Below are 21588 nucleotides of genomic sequence, written 5' to 3' on the forward strand. Positions count from 1 at the left end.
GAGATGCCGAAGAGTCTCCTCTGTCTAGGATATCATCCTCTCCATCTGATCCGCCGCCCCTCAAGCGCACACGAAGGAGAAGTCAACTGGTATTGAAATCGAGTATTCAGGTAATCATTTATCCAGCACCTACTCCGGTTATCAAGTATATACCAACTGATGCTTGATCAATGTGGGTGGCCTTTCTTACAGGAGACAACTCGAGCTCTTGCTCAATCGCCTCCTCGAACAATCGATATGCCTCATGACTCGGTAAGAGAGGTAACTTGTATCAAGTTACCACCCCTTATGCTAGTCATTCTTCTACTGATTTGCTTGATAAGTCCAGAATGATGATGAGTCATTATGGGCTTTTTTTTTTGCTGGCAATGGGTTCCTTGGCTTCATCTGATCCCCAAGTCATCTCTTTGACACAAACAGTCTCAACTACGATGAAGAAGAAAATATCGATTAAGAGGAAGAAGTCAGACATCCTTTTGAGCATTCCAATCGCCAAAAGGTTAGTTTTGAACATTTATCTTGACTTGCAGCATTCCTTTCCATTCCTTATAATGTCGATCATAGGTCACCACGTCCAGAGAATTCGAAGGAGTAGACGGCAAGCGATTTGGCCGATCAGCTGGTTCTAGCTTCCTCCGTTGCACCGTCTTCACCTTCTCGAGCAAGTCAACCTTTCGAGGGCTCACATGAACCAAGCTCAAAGCTCAACACGGCTGAGGCCCTTGTGAGAATGCCAACTATCAACTACTAGGCGGTGATAGAAGCTCATATCAAGGCTACAAGTTCCCAGGTAGCTATCGCCAAAGCTCATTATTCGGTGTTTGACCACTCTAGCTACTAGAAGGTCCTTGAGGAGAAGGATGTTCTGCTGGCCACTTGCCAAGAAAGGATTGACAATTAGTTTACCCATACATCATTTTTATATGATTCGAACATCGAACAACTGATGATGAATTATTCTTGTTTGCTTTTCTAGATCTCAAAACTAACTTTAGGAGCAGAAATGTTGTTCTCGATGATGCGATGAAAGTTATCACGAAGAAGGATAAATATCTGGATGACCTCAGAGGTGCTTTGAAGAAAGCAAAAACTGATCATAACAGTGCTGTTACAGCACTTCAAAAGCTGAGGGATCAAACCCTTGACCACATGAACCAGTCGACTTTTCCATCCGTGTTGAGACAATTCTTGGTCTCCTCAAGAGCTATAACCCCAACCTCGACACATTGATGGTCACAGAGTGGTTCGAGTGCTCTAAAGAGGAGGCGGCAAATATTATTCAAAGCATCAGACCTCTGATCCCTGCCTTCATCGAGTCTTTAGCGCTTAGGCTGCCTAATGGCGAGAGCAAGGGTGGTCCTTCTAACCGATTTCCTGTTAGTTTTTGACTCGAAACATTTGAAACTTGCCATGTGATTGGGAGTTGTCTATAACAGTACTGCTATTTTGCTTGTCTAGCATGCTATTGCCTACTATTTCCTTGTCGATGAAATATAGTTAGCATATGTAGATGCAATATTAATTAGTACATGTTATATCCATCATCAAAACTGGTTGACTGCATATCCGTTGATACCTGAAAGCTCAACTTGACACACTATTAAATACATTGGCCCTCGAGTAGACACTCGAAGTAGCCGAAAGAATAAGAAGGTAGAAAAACACTAGTGCAAACTAAAAAGAGAAATAGCATGATGATTTTTTGAAAACTTTCATCGACTTGTGTACTTAGCCAGCACGCAAACATGAACTCAATAGAGAAAACACATACGAGACTGACTAGAACTTCATAACCTTGTGGGCAGTTAGGCGTAAGATATTTGACAATCTCTAATACCACTATGCCTTATGAGGTGTAGTTGTTCATCATTGACCCAACACATACCTCTGTTGGTTCTATCCACTGCAGTCAACACATAGCCAGATAAACCTTTTGCAAAAAAAAAAATGTTCTTATGAAATATGAAATTACTATGTAGCCCCCGACTCTCTAGTCAAGGAGAAGATTTCTTGATCGGAGGGTAAGAAAGAACATACCTATACCATCGAAAATATATGATGTAGCCTCCAATTCTCTACTCGATAACTAGATCGAGTGAAGAGTAAAGTCATAGTATAAAAAGTATACGATGTAGCCCTTGACTCTCTGCTTGATGTGATAACCAAGATAGAGAGTAGAGTTATAGCATCAGAAAGAATACCCAACATGGCCCCTATCTCTTCACTCAATGACTGGATCGAATAGAAAATGAAGCATAAGCACTTACATTATGCAATGTAGCCCCCGACTCTCTAGTTGATGTGATAACCAAAACAGAAAGTAGAGCACAAGCATAAAAAATGTATGATGTAGCCCCCGACTCTCTACCCGATGACTGGATCGAGTGGAGAGTAGAGCATAAGAATCGACACACTATCTTTAACTATATGCTCGAAGATGTAAACCTACGAGCATATGGCTATAATTACATTATGATCATCGAATAAATTCAAACTGTCAGGTAGGGAACATTAAAAATCCACTCTCGTTCATGCTCGTTTTCCCCACAACCCTTCATTTGACATTCCATAATGACACAACATCCTGCCATGGAGGGATTGGACACACCATAATTCCCAATGACTCCTTGGCTTCCGTCTGACGTGCAACTGAGGTGACCTCAAAATCGCAACCAGCGTTATCGAATCTTGATAGTTCCATTTCCACAGTCTGACATGTTCCCATGACCATAAATATGGGGGACCTGAGGCAGTCTATTTTTCACCCCATCTCCTCCCATCTTCCTTGCGCATTGCTCAATAGTGCTTCTTGATCCTGAGACCATGGCCTCCACTCCACTGCCATTTCCCAAGCGATGCTACAAAAATGAAGAAGTAGGGTCTCTCTCCACAAAGCCTCTCGCCATGGTTCCGTCAGGAGTCATCATCGTCTCCTCCAATGAAGAGGAGGAAAGTGAGGGGCATAGGAGAAGAAGGTGCAGAAAGTCCATCAGAGGTCATTGACCCTTCACTCAGCACCTCTGGAGCTTCCTCAATGTCGACGCCATGGAGCGAGAAGCGCAGGACTAGGCGATGCAGGCTGAGCAAGAGGAGGATGAAGATGGTGATGATCTCGTCAAGATCATTGACCAAGTCACCGATGAGGTATTCGACGATGGAGCCCACAAGTCTCTAGTGGTGAAGAGAGTGCGGTCGTTTGTCGACAACCGCTAGATCATCTCCGTGTCCCACTGAGGGTCCTTCGGCACCGGTCAATAGCTCCAGCACGAGCAGGGTCTTTGCCTCAACCATTTTCCCTAGCCATTTTTATGGATGGTAGCCAGTCCCTAGGGCGATCAATTGTCACCCCAAGGAGGAGCGAAAGAGGTTCATTGACTCGTTCGAGGGCAAGTAGGATCTTCCCTGTTTGCAAGAGCTAGATGAATCCTTTTTGTCAACTTTGCACTAGCCACACAGGTAGGAAAGAAAAGAAAAAATATGTAATAGAATAGTTAGTCTAATTAACTGTAGTCAACTTACCTTAAATTACCTTATCTATGAATCAAACTGTTGGAGTTGATCGACATGCCACGTGTTTTTGAGTACCTCACCGTTCATAGTAGATAACCGCACTAATCTAGGTTGAGTAACTTCGACTACTATGTAGGGTCCTTCCCACTTAGGTGATAACTTGTGACTCCTAGCCTATTTTTGCACCTTTTGTAAAATATGGTCCCTAACAGTGAGTTTCTTGGGCTGGATCTTCTGACTATGACATCTACACAACTCTTGTTGATACTTAGCCGCTCGTATGTACGCTCGATCATGGTACTCCTCGAGGAGGTTGATATTGTCTGCTCACAACTGCTCTTGCTCTTCTTCCGAGCAACTTTCCACTCGTGGTGATCCAAACTGCAACTCAGTCAGAAGCATCGCCTCTGCTCCATAGACCAAGAAGAAAGGAGTTTCATGGTGGCTCTGTTAGTCGAGGTGCAAATAGCCCAGAGTACTGAGCGAAGTTCCTTCACTTAGCATTTTGAGTAGGCTTTAACCTATTGAAGACCTGAGTTTTAATACCCTGCAAGACTATACCATTGGCTCGCTCGAGCTGACTGTTACTCTAAGGATGAGCTAGTGAAGTGAAACAAGTTTTGATGCTAAATTCTTCACAAAACACAGTAAAGGTCACACTTCTGAACTAGCTACTATTGTATGTAATTATTTGATGCGGGATTTCGTATCGAGTAATTATTCTCCTCATGAACTTTTTAGTCGCTTCTGCGGTTATCTTTCCTATGGGTTCAACCTCGATCCACTTAATGAACATGTCGATAGCCATGAATAAGAACTTATAACCACATTGGGCTCTTGGGAATGATCCTAGGATATCCAAGCCCCAGACGGAGAAAGGCTAAGAAAGAGGAATTGTTTGCAGAGCTTGGGCTAGCCAAGCAGTCCGCCTTCTGAAAAATTAGCAGTTTTCACACTTTTTGACCAACTCGGAAGCAACCTAGAGGGTAGTCGGCCAAAAGAACCCCTAGCGGAAAACCTTTCTGACCAAAGTGTGATGAGACGCATGATTACCACACATGCATTTGTGGATATTGAGCAATATTCTATTGCCCTCTTCCTAAGTGATGCACTTCATTAAGATTCTGTTACTCCCCTTTCGGTAGAGCTTATTGTCTACCAGAGCTTATAGCTTGGACTTACAAGTAATTTTCTTTATAGATGCATCATCGTCAGGGATCTCTCGACCTTCGAGGTAGGCTCAGAATGGGGTCATCCATGTAGGCTCGTGTTCGAGTAGCGCAACTTCCATGTCTACGGGTTTTGCCTCGCTGACTTGACCAGACTACTGGTCGAGTTGGGTAGTATTTGTGCTTGAGGCTATCGAGACGGACGATTTGAGGAGTTTCTCGATGAAGACTCCCACATGTGTTGGTGAATGAGAGGAAGTGAGTCTGGTGAGTTCATCAGCAGTGGAGTTTTCACTTCTCTGGATGTGCATGACCTTTAGCCCTTTGAACTTTTGCTCGAGCTTTAGTACCTTGTTTAGAGAAGTCGCATGTTGTCATCCAAGCACTGACACTCTTTTTGCAGTTGGTTTATGACTAGCTATGAGTCCCCTTTCACGAGTAGCCATCTTATTCCAAGTGACATAGCTATGCGAAGCCCGTTTACCAGTACTCATACTCTGCAGCCTTGTTGGAAGCTTTAAAATCTAATTGAATGATGTACCTGAATTCGTCACCCGTTGGAGACTTGAGTACAATGTCAGCCCTCGAGCCTTGAAGCGTGAGCAATCCATCGAAGAAAAGCATCCAGTGGTCCTCAACCACGTTTGGCTTTGTTTATTCAATGTTTGTCCACACGACGATGAATTCTACTAGTACTCCTGACTCAACGCTTGTACACGGTGTATAGCACATGTCGAAATCATTGAGTTCAATTGCCTATTACACGATTCATCCAGTTGCCTTCCTATTGCATATAACATCCTTCAGCGGGTACTCATCACAACAATGACCTTGTGCATTTGGAGATAATGCCGTAGCTTCCGGGAAGCCATCAAGACTAGAGCAAATTTTGCACTTGCGGGTATCATAGCTTGGCATCATGTATGTCGGAGGATTAACTCCTGTCGCAGGGATCCCGAGAGACCCCTTTTTAGAGATTCGGCCGGGGGGATGATCCTGAATAAGTTCGTCGGAGAAATAAATAGAAGTGGAAGTAAATGCAACGGCCGGTGGTGGGGGACGATCCACCTAGTGCGAAGGGAAGTAAATGCACCGAAGTTTAGACAGGTTCGGGCCGCACGGAGGCGTAATACCCTACTCCTGTATGGATGCAATAACTGTCCTGAGGGAGATCCCTCAAGGATGTAGCTGGTTACAAGAATATTGTGTCTAACTAAGAGCTTGAGGCTCCTTGTTCTTGGGCCGAGACTATGATTCGGCTCTTGGTGCTTCTGTGTTCGATGCTTACGGTCTCTTCTCCGTTGATCCGGGGGCCCCCCTTCCTTCTTGGGTGTGCCGACTCTTTTATGCACTCGCCGGCTGAGGCATGCCCCGAACGGGAAGGAGGGGGCACAAGTTCCAAGACGCCATGACTGGGAAAGGCGTCATCATTTCTTCTGGGTGAAGTGACCGGGGGGGTGGAAAATGCGGCGCACGCCCGGTCACCTATCACCATAAACGCCCTGGCAATGGACGCCGTAGAGGGGGCCCACCGGGCAGCCACAGAGCAACCTGGCGTGCCCGCCCTGTCTTGTTCCTCTGCCACAGCAGGGTGGCGGATGGAACGCCTTGATCCTGGCGATGTTATCCCGAGACACACCGGATGATACGGGACGGGACCCGTGCAATTAATGGCCCCACGCCTCTCTGCCAAAGCATGGCAGGGACTGACACTGCGGCGGGAGCAGTTGGGGATGTCAGGCCGCGCACGCTCATTAAATGCGGCCTCAGACCTCTGACTGGTTGACACCTCATCAGCGGGCCCCTCGGGAGCCCTTCTGGGTCGTCGGGGCACCGAGTGCTCGGGGGTACTGTTCACCTCCTCGAGCGCTCTCTCCCGAGAATGCCTACCCTTGCCCTCGGGGTACCGGGTGCTCGGGGGCATTGCTTACCTCCCCGAGCACTCTCTCCCGAACACTCTCGCACGAACCTTCGGGGAACCGAGTGCTCGGGGGCGGCCACGTGCAACCCCGAGCACTCTCTCCCGAGCACTTTTGCACAGATCTTTCGGGGAACCAAGAGCCCGGGGGCCGCCACATGCAGCCCCGAGCACTCTCTCCCGAGCACTTTCACACTGACCCTCGGGGAACCGGGCGCTTGGGGGCTGCCGCACGCAGCCCCCCGAGCACTCTCTCCCGGAACTTAGCTCTTCTGATCGTCGGGGGACTAGGGTGCTCGGGGGTGACCGGGCACCTCCCCGAGCACTTTCTTCCCGGTACTTAGACTCTGCGGATCATCGGGGAACTGGGGTGCTCGGGGACCAGGGACTGTGGCCCCGAGCACCTTCTCCCAGAACTTGGACTTTTCTCACCCCGCAGGAGGGACCTCACAGGATGGTGACACGTGGCGAACGGCTGGCCTAGCCTCGGGACTCAGGGACCCCCGGTTCCTGATACACCGACAATGTAGGACTTTGCTCACGTGGTAAACATGTTTCTGGAGCTTAGCCTTCTTACCGAGACATTCCCGTTCGACCACAAGGACAGTGATTACAACTTGTGGAGTAGCTGCTATGTACAAAAAAGCTCCTCTTTGTTGTTAGGCGGGGGTAGATTCAACAAAGATGATAAATACCTTTCCAAGTCTTGGAAAGCCTTCTCCTATTCTTCCATCCACTCGAACCGATCCAGTTTCTTCAGAAGCTTGAAGAAAGACATTCCTTGCTCTCCCATCTTGGAGATGAATCGACTAAGGGCTGTCATGCATATTGTTAGTTTTTGAACTTCCTTCAGTGTTCAAAGTGACCACATCTGGTCAAAAGCCTCGATTTTGCTCGAATTGGCCTTAATGCCTTGACTTGACACTAGAAAACAAAGAAGCTTGTTAGACGGGATGCCGAATGTGGACTTCTCAGGGTAAAGCATCATACTATACTTTCTAAGGTTATCGAATATTTCCTTGAGGTTGTCAATCAATCCATCTTTGATTTTATATTTGACTACAATATCATTGACATAAGCTTCAACATTGTTCCTAATCTGGGGCTGTAAATAATTTTGAATACACCGTTGATAAGTAGCACCAGCACTCTTCAAACCAAAGGGCATCTTTACATAGCAAAATACACCAAAGGGAGTAATAAAAGCAGTTTTTTTCCTTATCCTCTACCCCCATGCTAATTTGGTGATACCCCGGATAGGAATCTAGAAAACATAGCAACGCACAACCCATCGGAGAATCAACAATCTGGTCGATGGGAGGAAGGGAAAAAGGATCCTTTAGACAAGCATTGTTGAGGTCGGTAAAGTCAACGCGCATTCTCCACTTGCAATGGCTTTTTTCACGAGGACAGGATTCACGAGCTATGTAGGATGACAAACCTCTCGAATGAAGCCCACTTTAGGGAGTTTGTCGACCTCCTCCTGGATGGCCTACTTTGTATCCTCCGTGAATCTTCGCTGCTTTTGCACCACAGGTTTGGTGCCGGGTTCCACATCTAGTCAATGCTCGATCACCTCCCTAGGGACCCCAGGCATATCGGATGGCTGCCACGCAAGCATGTATTGGTTCGCCCAGAGGAAAGTGATGAGATCGAGTTCCTATTTAGGGTCAAGGTTAGTCCTAATCCTAACTGTATTAGCCAACTTAGATGTGTTGAGGGGCACTGCCTTGGTACCACCACCAGCCTTCTTGTCCTTGACACCCTCGTCGGTTTCACCTTTGGTAGCGTCATCGGACTTGGAAGTATCAGCAAGACTCAAGAGCTTGGAGTCATTGGCACTGTCCTTGCTCTTGCCAGTAGATTGACGCTTTCGACACTTAGACTCCATGTCTTTTGTGGTAGTTGCCATTCGGCAGAAGTGCTCGACCATCTCTAGGCTCTGCTTGTCACACTTGACCTCCGCGCATTGATCTCCCTTGATACTTTTGACCCCTTTGGGACCTGGGATTTTGAGCACTTGGTATGCATAATGTACCACGACTATGAACTTGTCCATCATTGGGTGGCTTAGGATTACATTTTATGCCATCTCGAAGTCCACAACATCGAAGAATGGCTTCTTTGTATGGAAGTTGTTAGGCACACCGAATGTGATAGGTAACTTGACTTGACCAAGAGGCATGGTCTATGAGTTTGGGATAATACCATGGAAAGGATCAACCCCTGCCTTGAGCTCAGGCCTGTGGATTCCCATCTTATCTAACGTCTTAGCGAAGATAAGGTTGAGCGAACTACCCTTGTAGACCAGGGTTCAAAAAACCTTGATGTTGAGGATAGTAGGCTGGACCATGACCAGGTAATGACCTGGATGTGGAACCATGACTAGGTGGTCAGCTTGATCGAAGGTAATTGGAACTTCCGACCACTCGAGGTATTGGGGAGGCCCAGTCGAGGTCAGGTTAACCTCCCTTTCGACCGCCTTGTACTGCCTCTTGGATTTGTACGTGGCCGATCCACTGAAGATGTGTGCCGAGTTATGATCGGCCTCATGGAAATCATGCTTGTCCTCATTAGTTCCTGGCTTGGCCTATTTTCTATGATAGTCAGCTATAGCAGCCTTGCACTTCTCTTCAAGCTTCTTCTTGATAACCTGATACTCGTCAAAGTCGTGCTGGTTGAACCGATGAACAGGACACCACTTCCCACCATCATGGCTCTGGCCCTTGTTGTCTCTGGTGTTGCATGACCTGCTCCTCTCGATTACGGCTACAGTCATGTCTGAACCCTTATGCTTGTCTCCGGATTTATTCTTCTTTCCCTCATTCTTTGAAGACTCAGGCTTGTGTTTGTTAGACAGAGGGTTTTTGGCATGTGTCTTGGCTTCAATATGCTTCGCAAACTTATCAGCCAACTCAAAGAGTTCTTTGACCGTCTAGATCTTTTGGGTAGCCAACTTCTTGACCAGCTCCCTGTCCTTGACGCCTCTCTGGAAGGCAATGATGCTCCCTGGAAGCTCGAGATCTTGGCGAGAGCCTTCGAAACTCGACGAGCTTCGAAACTCGAGACCTTGATGAGATATAAGCAGGCTCGAGGATGCAAGGCGGCTCGGGTCTCTAAAGGCGGTGGCGTGAGTCAAATTCTACTCGAACTCGACAGGAGGTGGGCGAGACCGAAGCAAAGACGACGGGAGAGGGCGTGGGAAGAAGGCGCAAAATGGCCGGGGTGTGGGGGGCTTTCGCGGGCGAGTGGGAGGTGCGATAGTAGGTTAGGGAGTTGGGCCGACTGAGGCACGGTCCAGGCGGGAGAGGAGATGTCTGGGATCATATTATGCCTATCATTGTAGCTCCATATGAAGTGCTGAAGAGGTTTGTCCTTGCCTTGGTTTAGCTGATGGAGATCGTCTTTCGTTCCCGGGTGTTCGAACGTACCCTAGAAATTGGTGATGAACTGAACCTTCAACTCGGCCCAAGATCGGATCGAGTTGGTGGGTAGGCTTAGCAACCAGGATCTTGCCAGTCTGTCGAGAGCAGTTAGCAGGTAATTGGTCATTACCTTGTTATCATCACTAGCTGCTTGAACAATAGTGGTATAAAACGGTAACCACTCATTAGGGTTGATCTTCCATCATATTTCTGGATCAGACTCGCTTTGAACTTCTTGGGCCATCATATCGACTGGAGCTCAGGTGCGAAGGCTTCACAGCCTCCGTCAAAGTCTCTAGGAGGTGATAGGGGAGGACTGTCAAGCCTGTTCCTTTGAACAGGGGAGTCAAGTCGTCCGTTCTACCCTAGAGATCTACGATCGTTGTAACAACGATCGTCTTCATGGTGGCTGTCAATCACTTCCTGTAAGTCATGCCTGTCATGAGGGATGTGGTTTCTCAAGTCTTCCTGGTTCCTATGCCTATGGATGGGGAAGTTACAGTTGGACCTATAGGGCTGTGCCTGAGCTTGACCACCCGAGCTTCCCGTTTGCGATCCCTTGACCCGGGAATGTCTATGTTTGTGGCTCCTTGAACCTGCACTTTTCGGCTAGGGTGCCTAGAGTTGTTAGGGTTATTTGCTCAAGCAGCCTGAATCTGAGCCGCATCAAGCAAAGTCTTCAACTGATTGAACATTAAGGATAAATGATTCATCGGATCCAATCTGGGAAAGGATATTAGAATCAAATGAGCACCTTGGGTGTTGGCTTTCAGAGTACTGAAGGCATCGCTGCCAATGCTCAGCTACAGTCGAGCCAATGTCGCCCCATGACCACTGTTCTCAAGGAATTCAGTTTCCTAAGAAACAATGCTATGACTAATTCAATGCATTGTAAAGAGTTTCACATAAGATGTTTCATGTGTTTCTACTTTGTGCAAATGTTCATACTGCTATTTGATCATTAAAGCATATGTTTGGTAGTTCTAGTCATGCCATGTCATATTTGTTAGCAAAATCACGCGTTTAAAGTTACAACTATATGCATGAAAACGATCTCCTTCACATGCTTCCTCATCTCTATGTGAAATATAGAGCCGAACAAGCCAACATATAAATCAGTCCATAGCCCTTGCTAGAACGCAAACACCTCTATTTTTCAGATTTTAGATACTGGTCACAGAGTTTTAGCATTGAATCTATACTCATTACTCAGCAATGAAATCAAATAACTAATTCACATTTGATATGCAGAATCGAGTGTAATCCAAATTGCTGATTAAACAAGTTGATAGGAAAAAAATAAACAATAGAAACAAGTTGATAGGAAAAAAAAAAGAAATAGAAAAGGGGGATTGTGCTCTCACCTTGCTACGCCAGATCGGCAAAACAAGAGCTTGTGGAAGCCCAAATTGCTGATTGGTGCAGAAGAGGATTGAGGGGATTGACGAGGAAGAATCCTCCAGCGGTCCGGCCAACTAAATCGAGCACAGCGTCAAAAAAGATGTACCGTAAAAGTAAGATTCAGCCATTGGAGAAGCCCATGGCCACCAGATCTGCAAGCTCGAGTACCACCCCTGCACGGGCTCTGGAAACACGCACGGGCTCCTTCTTTTCCTCCTGCTGCTTCTGCTGGGGTTGAGCTGCTCGAGTGTGACCTCACCCACCTGCACGGGCTCCGGAAATACGAATGGCGCCGCCTCCTCCTGCTCCTTCTCTTCCTCATGCTGCTTCTGCTGGGGTAGGTTGGGAGGGGCGGAGACGAGGGTGGAGGGGCCGGCGGCGCGGGTGGCCAAGGGAGCCGGCGGCGCGGGGCAAGTGTACCTCGCGTCGTCGTCGAAAATATCCGTGGTGGGAAGGAGCGGCGGGAAAGAGAGGCAGTTGACGGATAGGGAGCCAGTAGCGGTTCCTAAATCTGAGGGTCGACGGAGGGGAAATATGGATCCCTCAAAGATGAGGAGGCCGATAAGGGATCAGTTAGAGAGCCGTTCGAGCGTTTTTTCTTAAAAAATAGGATGAGGGATAAGATGAGGGTTCAGATGGAGATGCTCTAATAACTTCAAATGCTTAACCCAAGTTAATTTCTTTATGTTTAATTAGAAGATTTGAACTGTACGGAAAACTTCATACCATGATCCATAATCAATTATTTTGGCTGACATATGCTTTATTTTGCAATTTTGGGTTGTTACAGTAAACAAGTGGCCGTACAACATGGGACCTTATTGGATATGCATTTGGAATCACTAGAGCTACAAACACTACGGTCTGTTGCCACTCCCGAAGCCAAAGTCCGGCGGCATGCCGGCCATCACCTTCTGCACCGACGGCCTCGCCAGCAGTTCGTCCCACCACGCCTTGACGCGCGGGTACGCGTCCACCACGCTGGCGTACTCCGTGGCCATGAAGTAGCGCATGAAGCCGAAGTGGCTGAGGTCCGCGAGGCTGACGGCGTCGCCGACCAGGTGCTCCGCGCGGCCGCCCGAGCCCGACAGCCTCGCCTCGTACACCTCCAGCAGCGCCCTCAGCTTGCCGAGGTTCTCGTCGACGACACCCTGCTCGCGGTCGCACCCGATGTGCGGGTTGATGATGCAGTGCATCACGATGGGCCGCAGGACGGGCACCAGCTGGTGGGCTTCCACGTCGACCCACACGTCAACCATCGCGGATTCGGCGAGGTCTCCTTCTCGGAGGAGCTCGGGCTTGTACTTGCGGAGGATGTACCTCGCGATGGCGCGTGATTCTGGAGATGGAAAGTGGCTCCGGTAACACGAGTACCATTTTTACGTTCTCGAAATACACTAGTGTCCTTTTTCCAAGAACAATAGTAAGATAGGAAATGCACATATATACAGTCGAGAAGTTACTCATAAAATCAATTTGTGTAACTGAAAAAGGAGAAGAAAGAAACCACACGTAATGAAGGCGACTTACGATAGAGCGTCAGATCACCATCCTCAAGAACTGGGATTTCACCGAACGGCTGCAGAAAGAGTACAGGACAGAGAAAATCTTCAGTCAAGGTGGCTCTGTTTCTTGCTCTAAACCAAGTACTAGTGATAAATTGCTTAAAGAACTACCAATCTTAACAAAAGCAATACTTGTCAAGAAATTAAACAAGACGACGCAGGTGCATAATAACTCTTGCGTGATCGATAGGCGTACTTACGTTTCTGGCGAGGTGCTCCGGGCGGCGGTGGTCACCGCCGGACCTGCTCATCGCAACAACTTCGTACTCGGCGCCGACCTCCTCCAGGCACACCAGCACGCGAGCCATCCATGGCGACACGATCCACCCGTAAACCTTCATCGGCGCCATTGATGTTATACTCTTTGTGCTGATCGGTAATGCGTTTATACAGTTATTAGGATTGTGTCGCTATCCTTGGGAGCTGTTGAGGGTCACGGTGGGTTAGGAGACAAATTAAGGTGGATTATTTGAGTTGTTAGCAGAGACACCAGAGGTTAGGGGTTCCCTGTAAGTGCCGTCGTCATTGCTTGCGCACGCAGCTCATGTGTAGGCGAACGCGATGCCGTGTACCAGGAGTCTTTATGGCCTGAGGTCACTGGCCATGCCAAGTTTTGATTACTTACATTTTCCGTGAGGACTTCTCTAGAATAGTTGGGGAATCATATGAATTAGATATTTGCCATGGAAGGATGGTGGAACTCTTTCTTCGTGGAAAAATAAAGAAGAATGTAGAACCTAGATATTTACAGGAACAATTCTAGAGTATTTGTATAATAGAATGGTTGGATGATGGTGACAAGTGTAATTCATCCAATGGTCCAGGAGTCATATAAATAGAGGTGCCCTGCCCCTTGCCATACCATGACATATGAGCCATAGGTAAGGTGCATGGCAAATTTGACATGGTGTGTCTAGTGTCATGGTGAGCAGGGTTTAAAATTCCACTCAGTATTTTTTTTTTGCCCACAGGCAAAATTGCTAAAATTAGCAAAATTTAGATGAAATTTTAAAATTTTCCGACAAAGTGACCCAAACAAAATTCAAAATTTTCAGCGAAATTTTGATAGGCTGCAGCAATGGAGCCCCGTTTTGACATAATTCGACAAAAAATATAAATAATTGTGATATACATCACAATCAATCTAACTAAACTTGCAAACAAAGAATATCCATAGTAATAAAGTCCATAATAAGATCAAAGGTTCATAACTTCATAATGTGAAACTTGGAATACCAAAGTCCATACAAGCATCACATGGTCATAACAAAATATCAAAGCTCTATAACTTTATAGTCGAAAACTGGGAATATCAAAGTCCATACAAGCAACACATTGGCCATAACAACATATAAAAGGTCCATAACTCCATAATGGAAAACTGGGAATATCAAAGTTCATACAAGCATCACATGGTCATAACAAAGATCAAAGACCCATAACCACCTCCTTCTTCCTAGCACACTTTATCCTTTGTGTGACATCCTAAGTCGACTCTTCTTCAAATTGCTTTTGGTGGCCAAAGTATTACTAGCAATTTACCTGTGGAAACAAAGGCACACCTATTAGACTATTTGAGAAACATGAAAACAAAAGAAAACACGCTTAAGTAATTACCATCACATGCCCTTGGTTCATCATACTCATAGTCATCATCGTTGTTATCATTGTCGGTGTCTCCTCCTGAGCTACTATCACTAGACTCAAAATAAGCAGGACTACCAAGTGGAGTGCCCTCATCCATGTTGTTTTCATAATCTATGAAGTCAGCTTCTTCATCCACCACAACCATCTTATCTTTCTTCCTATTATTCCTTTGCAACCTAGCAAATTTCCTCTTACTTCATCAACTAAGCATTTCTTCAACAGACAAGTCATCTTCTTCAATTATTGGCTGGTTCAACTATTCCATGGTTGGGTCTGATAGCACATGGATCAATCTACTTCTCTTCGGAGTGATTTGTCCCTAGCACACCTTATTTGAGGCGTTACTTCAAATTGTGGCGTACATACACAAACTTTTGTATCTTTTCATAACCAAAACGGTTAATGACCTTTGTATGAACCAGTGCGAAAGTGATCAAATTCCGCTCACACCCATTACATGACATGCACTGTGACACGATATGAATGACATACTTCTGCACCTCCTTTGTGTAACCCCTTAACAATACCCACCAATTAGCTACAAAATGAAAAGGATATAATTTATTTATGCAAAGGGCCATACAAAAAATTGAGAAATTCATGGTTTATTTTTGCAAAGGGATATACCTGTTGGCATTGTTCCTATTGCACCCTTACATATTTTTCCATCAAAATTTCCCTCATAGGATGTAAAGGCGCAGATTTTTCTTGTTGCCTCAACCCCATTCTCAACTGAGTCCGCTAGCCTTTCAATTACCTCTTCGAGTGCCCTCACATAGTTGTTATTCTCATGAAGACAGAGCCGATAATGCCCTATCAGATAAAGGAAATAAGCTACAAGAATAGGGAATATAACATTAATTGTGTTGCATGAGAATGATGAAAAACCATAAATGAAGAAACTTTTTCCTTACCGGCAACAATGAATATGTCCTCATAAAGATATCAGACCCTCTCCTTAATCATTCTCATATACCTATTGCATGTTTGTGTCCCCAAACCAAAATAGCTTTCCATCTCCTTAATCACACTCAACATCCTTGGCATCAAGCTATCAACTATCCCCTCATCTCCATCCACATAGTGTAGTACTGAATAGAGTGGGCCAACTATGTTTAGGACACACTTGAGTTCATCCACTACTACAAAAAAGGGTTATCACTGCCGGTTCAATGATTATCACTGCCCGTTCTGGATCTCATTTTGGTCGATTTATATGGTTATTACCGTCGGTTCTATCTAAATATTCATGCATTAATTTAAAGAAGATTAACACTACTAATGATCATATTACTATTTTTATATTAATTATAGTAAAAGCTATTGTCATGTAGACTACAACGCAAAACCCTAACACGCGTGTGTCTAACCTAGCTAACTAGCTAGCTAGTAGTTGTGCTCGAGTTGGAACTCGACTCATGAACGGAAGTCCACGACCTCGTCATCGTCATCATCGTTGTCCTCATCACCACTGTCGTTGCCGCCACCGTCGTCATCGTCCTCGTTGTCGTCGTCACCATCATCATCGCCGTTGTAGTCACGTCAACGTCGTCTTCCTCCTAGTCCTCATCCTCATCCTCCTCCTCCTCCGACGAGCTCATTCAAGCCTTCTTGGCCCTCAGTGGCTCGTGGATGAACTTGTCCCACATGTCGGCCTTGTCATCCGACGAAGGGGATCCAGGTGGCGAAATGCCAGAATCGGACGAGTTGGGCAGCGCCGCGAAGCCTCCTTCTCCCTAAACGAGGAGCCTGGTGTGGGAGGCTTCCTTGGAGATGGTGGGAAGGCGGCACCGGATCCATGTGGATTGTGCGCAACTGGTAATGATAGCAATTATCACTGTTGGTTCGTAAACCCAACTGGCAATGATAGCCATTATCAATGTTTGTTATTATTTGTATGTCTTTTGATGAGCTAATATCACTGTTGGTTAGTAATATGTACCGGCAATGATAATTTGAATATCACTACCGGTTTATAACTACCAATTCGTATAACTGCTAATTCATATTACTCATCAACAAAGTTAATTACTATCACTACCGGTTCTTGCTGGCCCGGCTTTTTATGTGAGACTAAAGCTTACAAACCGGTAGTAATATGTTTCACACTCAGTTATTTTTTAACCGACAGTGAAGAGGGGGCACGGACCCTTTCTGTGTGGGACTAAACCATTTCTACAGGCGATTCACTTAAGCAACCGTCTGTGGAGACCGATTTCCACAATCGATTCCTTAAGTGAACCACCTATGGAAATGGATTTCCACAGGTGGTCTATTTTGCACCTGTGGAAATTGTCCATTTCCACAGGCCTTTGATCACAAGCTGGTGCACTAAATGCCTATAAAAATAGGTTACGAACCGCCTCTAAAATAGTTTTTGTAGTAGTGCAACAAATGCAGACAATAGTCGTCAGGCCCTCACAAACTACACAGCCAGGAGGAAGATTGAACCACGCTATTGCTCATTGCCCTCACTCCAAAGCAATATGGCGATTCTGTGAGGTGTCTGGTCTTTGTCGAATGATGAACAAAAAATAGTTCAGGGAAATAAACTACAAACGTGATGTTGTTGACGATTGATGAACCATCGATCTTACGAATATGTAAAAGAGGTAGAGATGCTTTGAGTAGATGAACCAAATAATACATAGAGAGATTGTCAGTGTATTAAGTAAAGGGATACCCTAGCTAACAGGCTCCGCAGGGGACCTAATAACTAGAGCAGCATTCTCATCAAAGTCTGGTCGATAGTGCGACCACAGCGACCAGTCTAACGCCCACCCGACCAGTCTACATATACCATGGCTTACACCTGCGACCAACCCCACTAGTTGCAGGGCTAGATTTGATGCAACCTGTTCAGAGCATAGTTGCTAATATCCACTCAAGTATTTTCCTTCTCCAGGCGCCAGCACCGGAGGATGAAGTCATGGTGGGCATAGTTAGGCATTGTCCCATCCCGTAGCATTAAATACGGTGGCGCAGAGCGGATGGGACATTGTCAGCAGCCCAACCAGGCACGTGGATGGGGTCGGCGCTGAAGGGCACTGTCCCGTCCCGTAGAATTAAATGCTGCGGGATAGAACTTTGCAGGCCGGCACAGCAACGCACGGCGGATGGGACGTTGTCAGTAGCACGACCAGGCAAGTGGACAGGGTCAGCACTGAAGAGCACTGTCCCATCCTGTAGCATTAAATATTGCGGGATAGAACTTTGCAAGCCGACACGATGACACACTACAGATGGGACATTTTCAGCAGCCCGACCAGGTGAGTGGACGGAGTTGGCGCAGAAAGGCACTATCCCGTCCCGTAACTTTAAATGATGCAGGATAGAACTTTGCAGGCCGGCAAGGTGGCGCATGGCTGATGGGACGTCATCAGCAGCCCGACCAGGCAAGTGGATGAAGTCGGCACAAAAGGACCTTGTCCCGTCCCGTGGCATTAAACGCACGGCAACTAAATGCATGGTGTCCTCAGAGCAAGTCGGCATGCTTGGTCCTCCGTAATGATGGTTTGGATTAGATATTAGGATGAGCAAAGGCCTCTCTATTTAGACCCACATGTAAGTGCTCCTCCTCCCTTCTATATAAACGGACGAGGGCCTTGTTCCTAAGATAGGGGCAGGGAACTAGCAAAAACCATTATCTGTAATAAACTGAGATCCTTCATAACACATACAGGATGTAGGGCTATTGTCCTCCAGGAGGCCTGAACCTGTATAACTCCTCATGTCCCCTAGTCCACTGAACAAACACTCCCATTTCCTGAAACATCGTTCACATGCCCACTATCTAGCAAACCCTGAAATCACTGTCAGGGATTTACCCTCGACATTTGGCGCGTTAGGTAGGGGGCACATTTCGTCGTTTCAGCAAGTTTAAAAAAAAACTTGACCAGGCCACCCATGGCCGAATCCATGGCAACCGCTGAGTCTCGTTCCGAGGGCCCCAGCTGCTACAAGGTGTTCGTCATGGGGTACCACCCGGATGAACCCGGAGTGCTCTAGGCATGGGACACCGAGCCAAAGTCTGAGAGCTCCAAGACCCAACACGTGTCTACATGGAGGACCATACAGTGGGAGGCACTGAAGGCCCAAACGCCTCAAATGCCGATGGCAAGCCCCCGGCTTTATGCCCCGAGTGAAACCAACCCGGCGCTGGACAGGCAGGTGCTTCAAGACAACCCCACATCCTCAGCATCGTCCTTAGGAGCCCCTACACAGAGCACAGTCCATGATGCCATCGTCGCCTGGGCCATCGTACTACCTAAATGTCGGGGGCTTGCCACCTCGTGACTTATCACCGCTCCACGCCTAGTGTCTCGATTATGAGACCATGACATGGGCGCAAAACCTGCAGACCCTACAGATCATCCTCAGCCACCCACCAATACCTGTAATAGAGGGCTCGCCTATTGCACCATGGCTGTGTGATCTTTCCCTTCTTGTCGAGACCATTTAGTGCCAGACCACGTCAACATGCACCGCGCCTATTGCAAGGACTGGTGAGGGTCTCGGTCACAAGGGGTCACAACAGGGCCCACAGCGGAATAGGTCCTGTGCTCCCCCAACCACGGGGAGTACTCGCGGACCACCTCCACATCAGGACAACCAACCCTCTGACCTGCGTAACTCTCTATGCCAATGTGACCTCCGGGGCGTGATCCAAGGCCAGGTGGCCACTAGAGAGCAGGAGGATAGGGCTCGGCACGAGCAGGAAAATGGAAAGAAGCCCTGTCACACGCCTTCCCCCTGCAGAGAGGCATCGGATGGCTCCACCCCTTCACCGGGACCCCGAGATCGTCGTCTCTCTCCCCGGGCGTGCGCCACCGCCCAACAACGAGTGGCTCCCCATTACGGGATAGGGTGTAACACCCTGTCCGTCAGGTTACGTGAAGTGCGCTGGCCAGACAAGTTCCGGCTGATCCTAGCCGAGAAGTATGACGGCATGACCAACCTGAAAGAATTCTTGCAGATCTACACCACCATGGAGCAAGCTACGGGAGGCCATGGGAAGGTCATGGCCAACTATTTCCATACTGCCCTGATTGGTTCCGCCCAGTCTTGGCTGATGAACCTCCACGCAGTTCGGTTCACTCCTGGGAGGATCTATGCGACCAGTTCGTCGTTAACTTTCAAGGGACCTACGCCCAACCAGGGATCAAGGATAACCTATATCATATCTGGCAGCGACAAGGAGAGTCATTGTGAGATTTCATTTGGTGTTTCACTGAATGCCGAAATACCATTACAAGGATCATGGGAGAATCTGTGATCACAGCATTTAAACGGGTGGGTCAAAGACCAGAAAATGGTGGAGAAGCTGGCCACCCGGGTAATCCGAAGCACAATTGAGCTCTTCAAGCTTGTGGATAAGTGTGCGTAGGCTACCGAGGCTTAGGAGTGGTAGATTGACACCAGGCCGCGACCTGCGTCTGAACGGCCCGCCCCTGCCAAAAGGGTCGACCGGAAGGACAAGAATAGTAAGCGCAAGGCTGGACCTCCTAAAGTCTCAGCGATCGAACAAACCAGCCTAACATGCTGGTGCTTTGAAAAGAAAGACAGGAAAAGGGTCGGGGCTACTGTCCAATCCACCGTACGGACGCCCATGACCTGACCGAATGCAAGGTCATACGAGGCATCATCGACCAGGAGCTCGGAGAGCGCAAGTACAAGCACGAAAATAATGATAAGGGCGGGGCCGCCCCTGACCAGTCGGCACTAGGTACCAGCAGACCGATCATATGGTCCATCACATCTTCGGAGGAACCGTGACATATTCATCTAATAGGGAATACAAGTCGTTGGTTCGGGAGGTGTGGGCAACCACAACAGACCCAAGCCCACGCCTAAAGTGGTCGGAGGTCCTGCTAACTTTCAGCCAGGCTGACCATCCCATGTGCGTCTGACGCCCTGGTCGCTACCCCGTCGTGGTCGAACCCACGGTGCAGAACATTCTCGTGGGCCACTTTATGGCCATTACCCACTATGCGTACCAGACGATCAAAATCCCTAGGCCAATAGGGGCCATCATAATTGCGGGCAGTGCCAAGACAGCCCTGCACTGCGACAAGAGGAGCCTTGATGTGGTCGAATTGACTCCTGGGTCGCATCCCTTGACCACAGAACCCAGCGGGCGGCTGAAAAAAGTGCATATCGTCGCCAGCCCCGACGATCGGCTCAAAGCAATGAGCCTGGATGTCACCAACCCAACTAGGTCGGTCCAGAGAGGGGCCGCCCTAGACCCCAAATAAGAACTCGCGCTCATCAGCTTCCTCCGGGTGAACGCTAATGTCTTTTCATGGAGTCCATCTGATATGCCAGGAGTCCTTAGGGGTGTGATTGAGCATAAGTTGTCTATGCAACCAGATGCACGACCAGTAAAGTAGAAAGTGCGTCGGTTTGTAGCCAACCGAAAGGAAGCACTTCGTTAGGAGATTGACAAGCTCCTTGAAGCAGGCTTTATATGGGAGGTGCAGTATCCAGAATGGCTGGCTAACCCGGTCATGGTCCAAAAGCACAATGGTGGGTGAAAAATGTGCGTCGACTTTACAGACCTCAACAAGGGATGCCCGAAGGATCTTTTCCACTTCCCCGAATCGATCAGCTGGTTGACTCAACTGTAAGTAGTGATCTATTATGTTTCTTAGATGCACGATCGGGGTACCATCAAATTAGTATGTATAGGAAAGATAAGTTAAAAACAGCTTTTGTTACGCCCTTTGGGGTCTTTTGCTATGTAAAAATGCCTTTTGACTTAAAAAATGCTTGTGCCACTTACGAGCGGTGTATTCAACTAGTTCTTCAACCACAACTTGAAAGAAGCAACGAGGCATATATAGACGATGTGGTCGTCAAGACCAAAACCAAGATAGATCTAATCGCAAATCTCCAAGAAACATTTGACAATCTCTGAAAGTACCGCATAAAGTTGAACCCAGAGAAGTGTACGT

The 21588-nt window shown here is 47.4% G+C and overlaps 1 protein-coding gene across 1 annotated transcript; it reads right to left on the minus strand.

Moving 5' to 3' along the window:
- Nucleotides 1–12165: 12165 nt before the first annotated feature.
- Nucleotides 12166–13462, minus strand: LOC133909911 (glutathione S-transferase 4-like). Its single transcript, XM_062352447.1, has 3 exons — nt 13189–13462; nt 12954–13002; nt 12166–12762 (listed from the first exon to the last, which is right to left on the minus strand). Exons 1-3 carry the CDS (start codon nt 13336–13338, stop codon nt 12281–12283), a joined length of 681 nt encoding a protein of 226 aa, XP_062208431.1. The 5' UTR covers nt 13339–13462; the 3' UTR covers nt 12166–12280.
- Between the last annotated feature and the right edge of the window lie 8126 nt (nt 13463–21588).

Source organism: Phragmites australis, chromosome 2, assembly GCF_958298935.1.
Source record: "Phragmites australis chromosome 2, lpPhrAust1.1, whole genome shotgun sequence".
Lineage (NCBI taxonomy): Eukaryota > Viridiplantae > Streptophyta > Magnoliopsida > Poales > Poaceae > Phragmites > Phragmites australis.

Excerpts from the sequence above, each read along its gene's own strand:
- LOC133909911 (XM_062352447.1), bottom strand. The coding sequence starts at position 13,338 with ATGGCGCCGATGAAGGTTTACGGGTGGATCGTGTCGCCATGGATGGCT. Across the intron at positions 13,003-13,188 it reads CGGAGCACCTCGCCAGAAAC|CCGTTCGGTGAAATCCCAGT; the intron begins GTAAGTACGCCT and ends CTCTTTCTGCAG. Across the intron at positions 12,763-12,953 it reads TGGTGATCTGACGCTCTATC|AATCACGCGCCATCGCGAGG; the intron begins GTAAGTCGCCTT and ends TTCCATCTCCAG.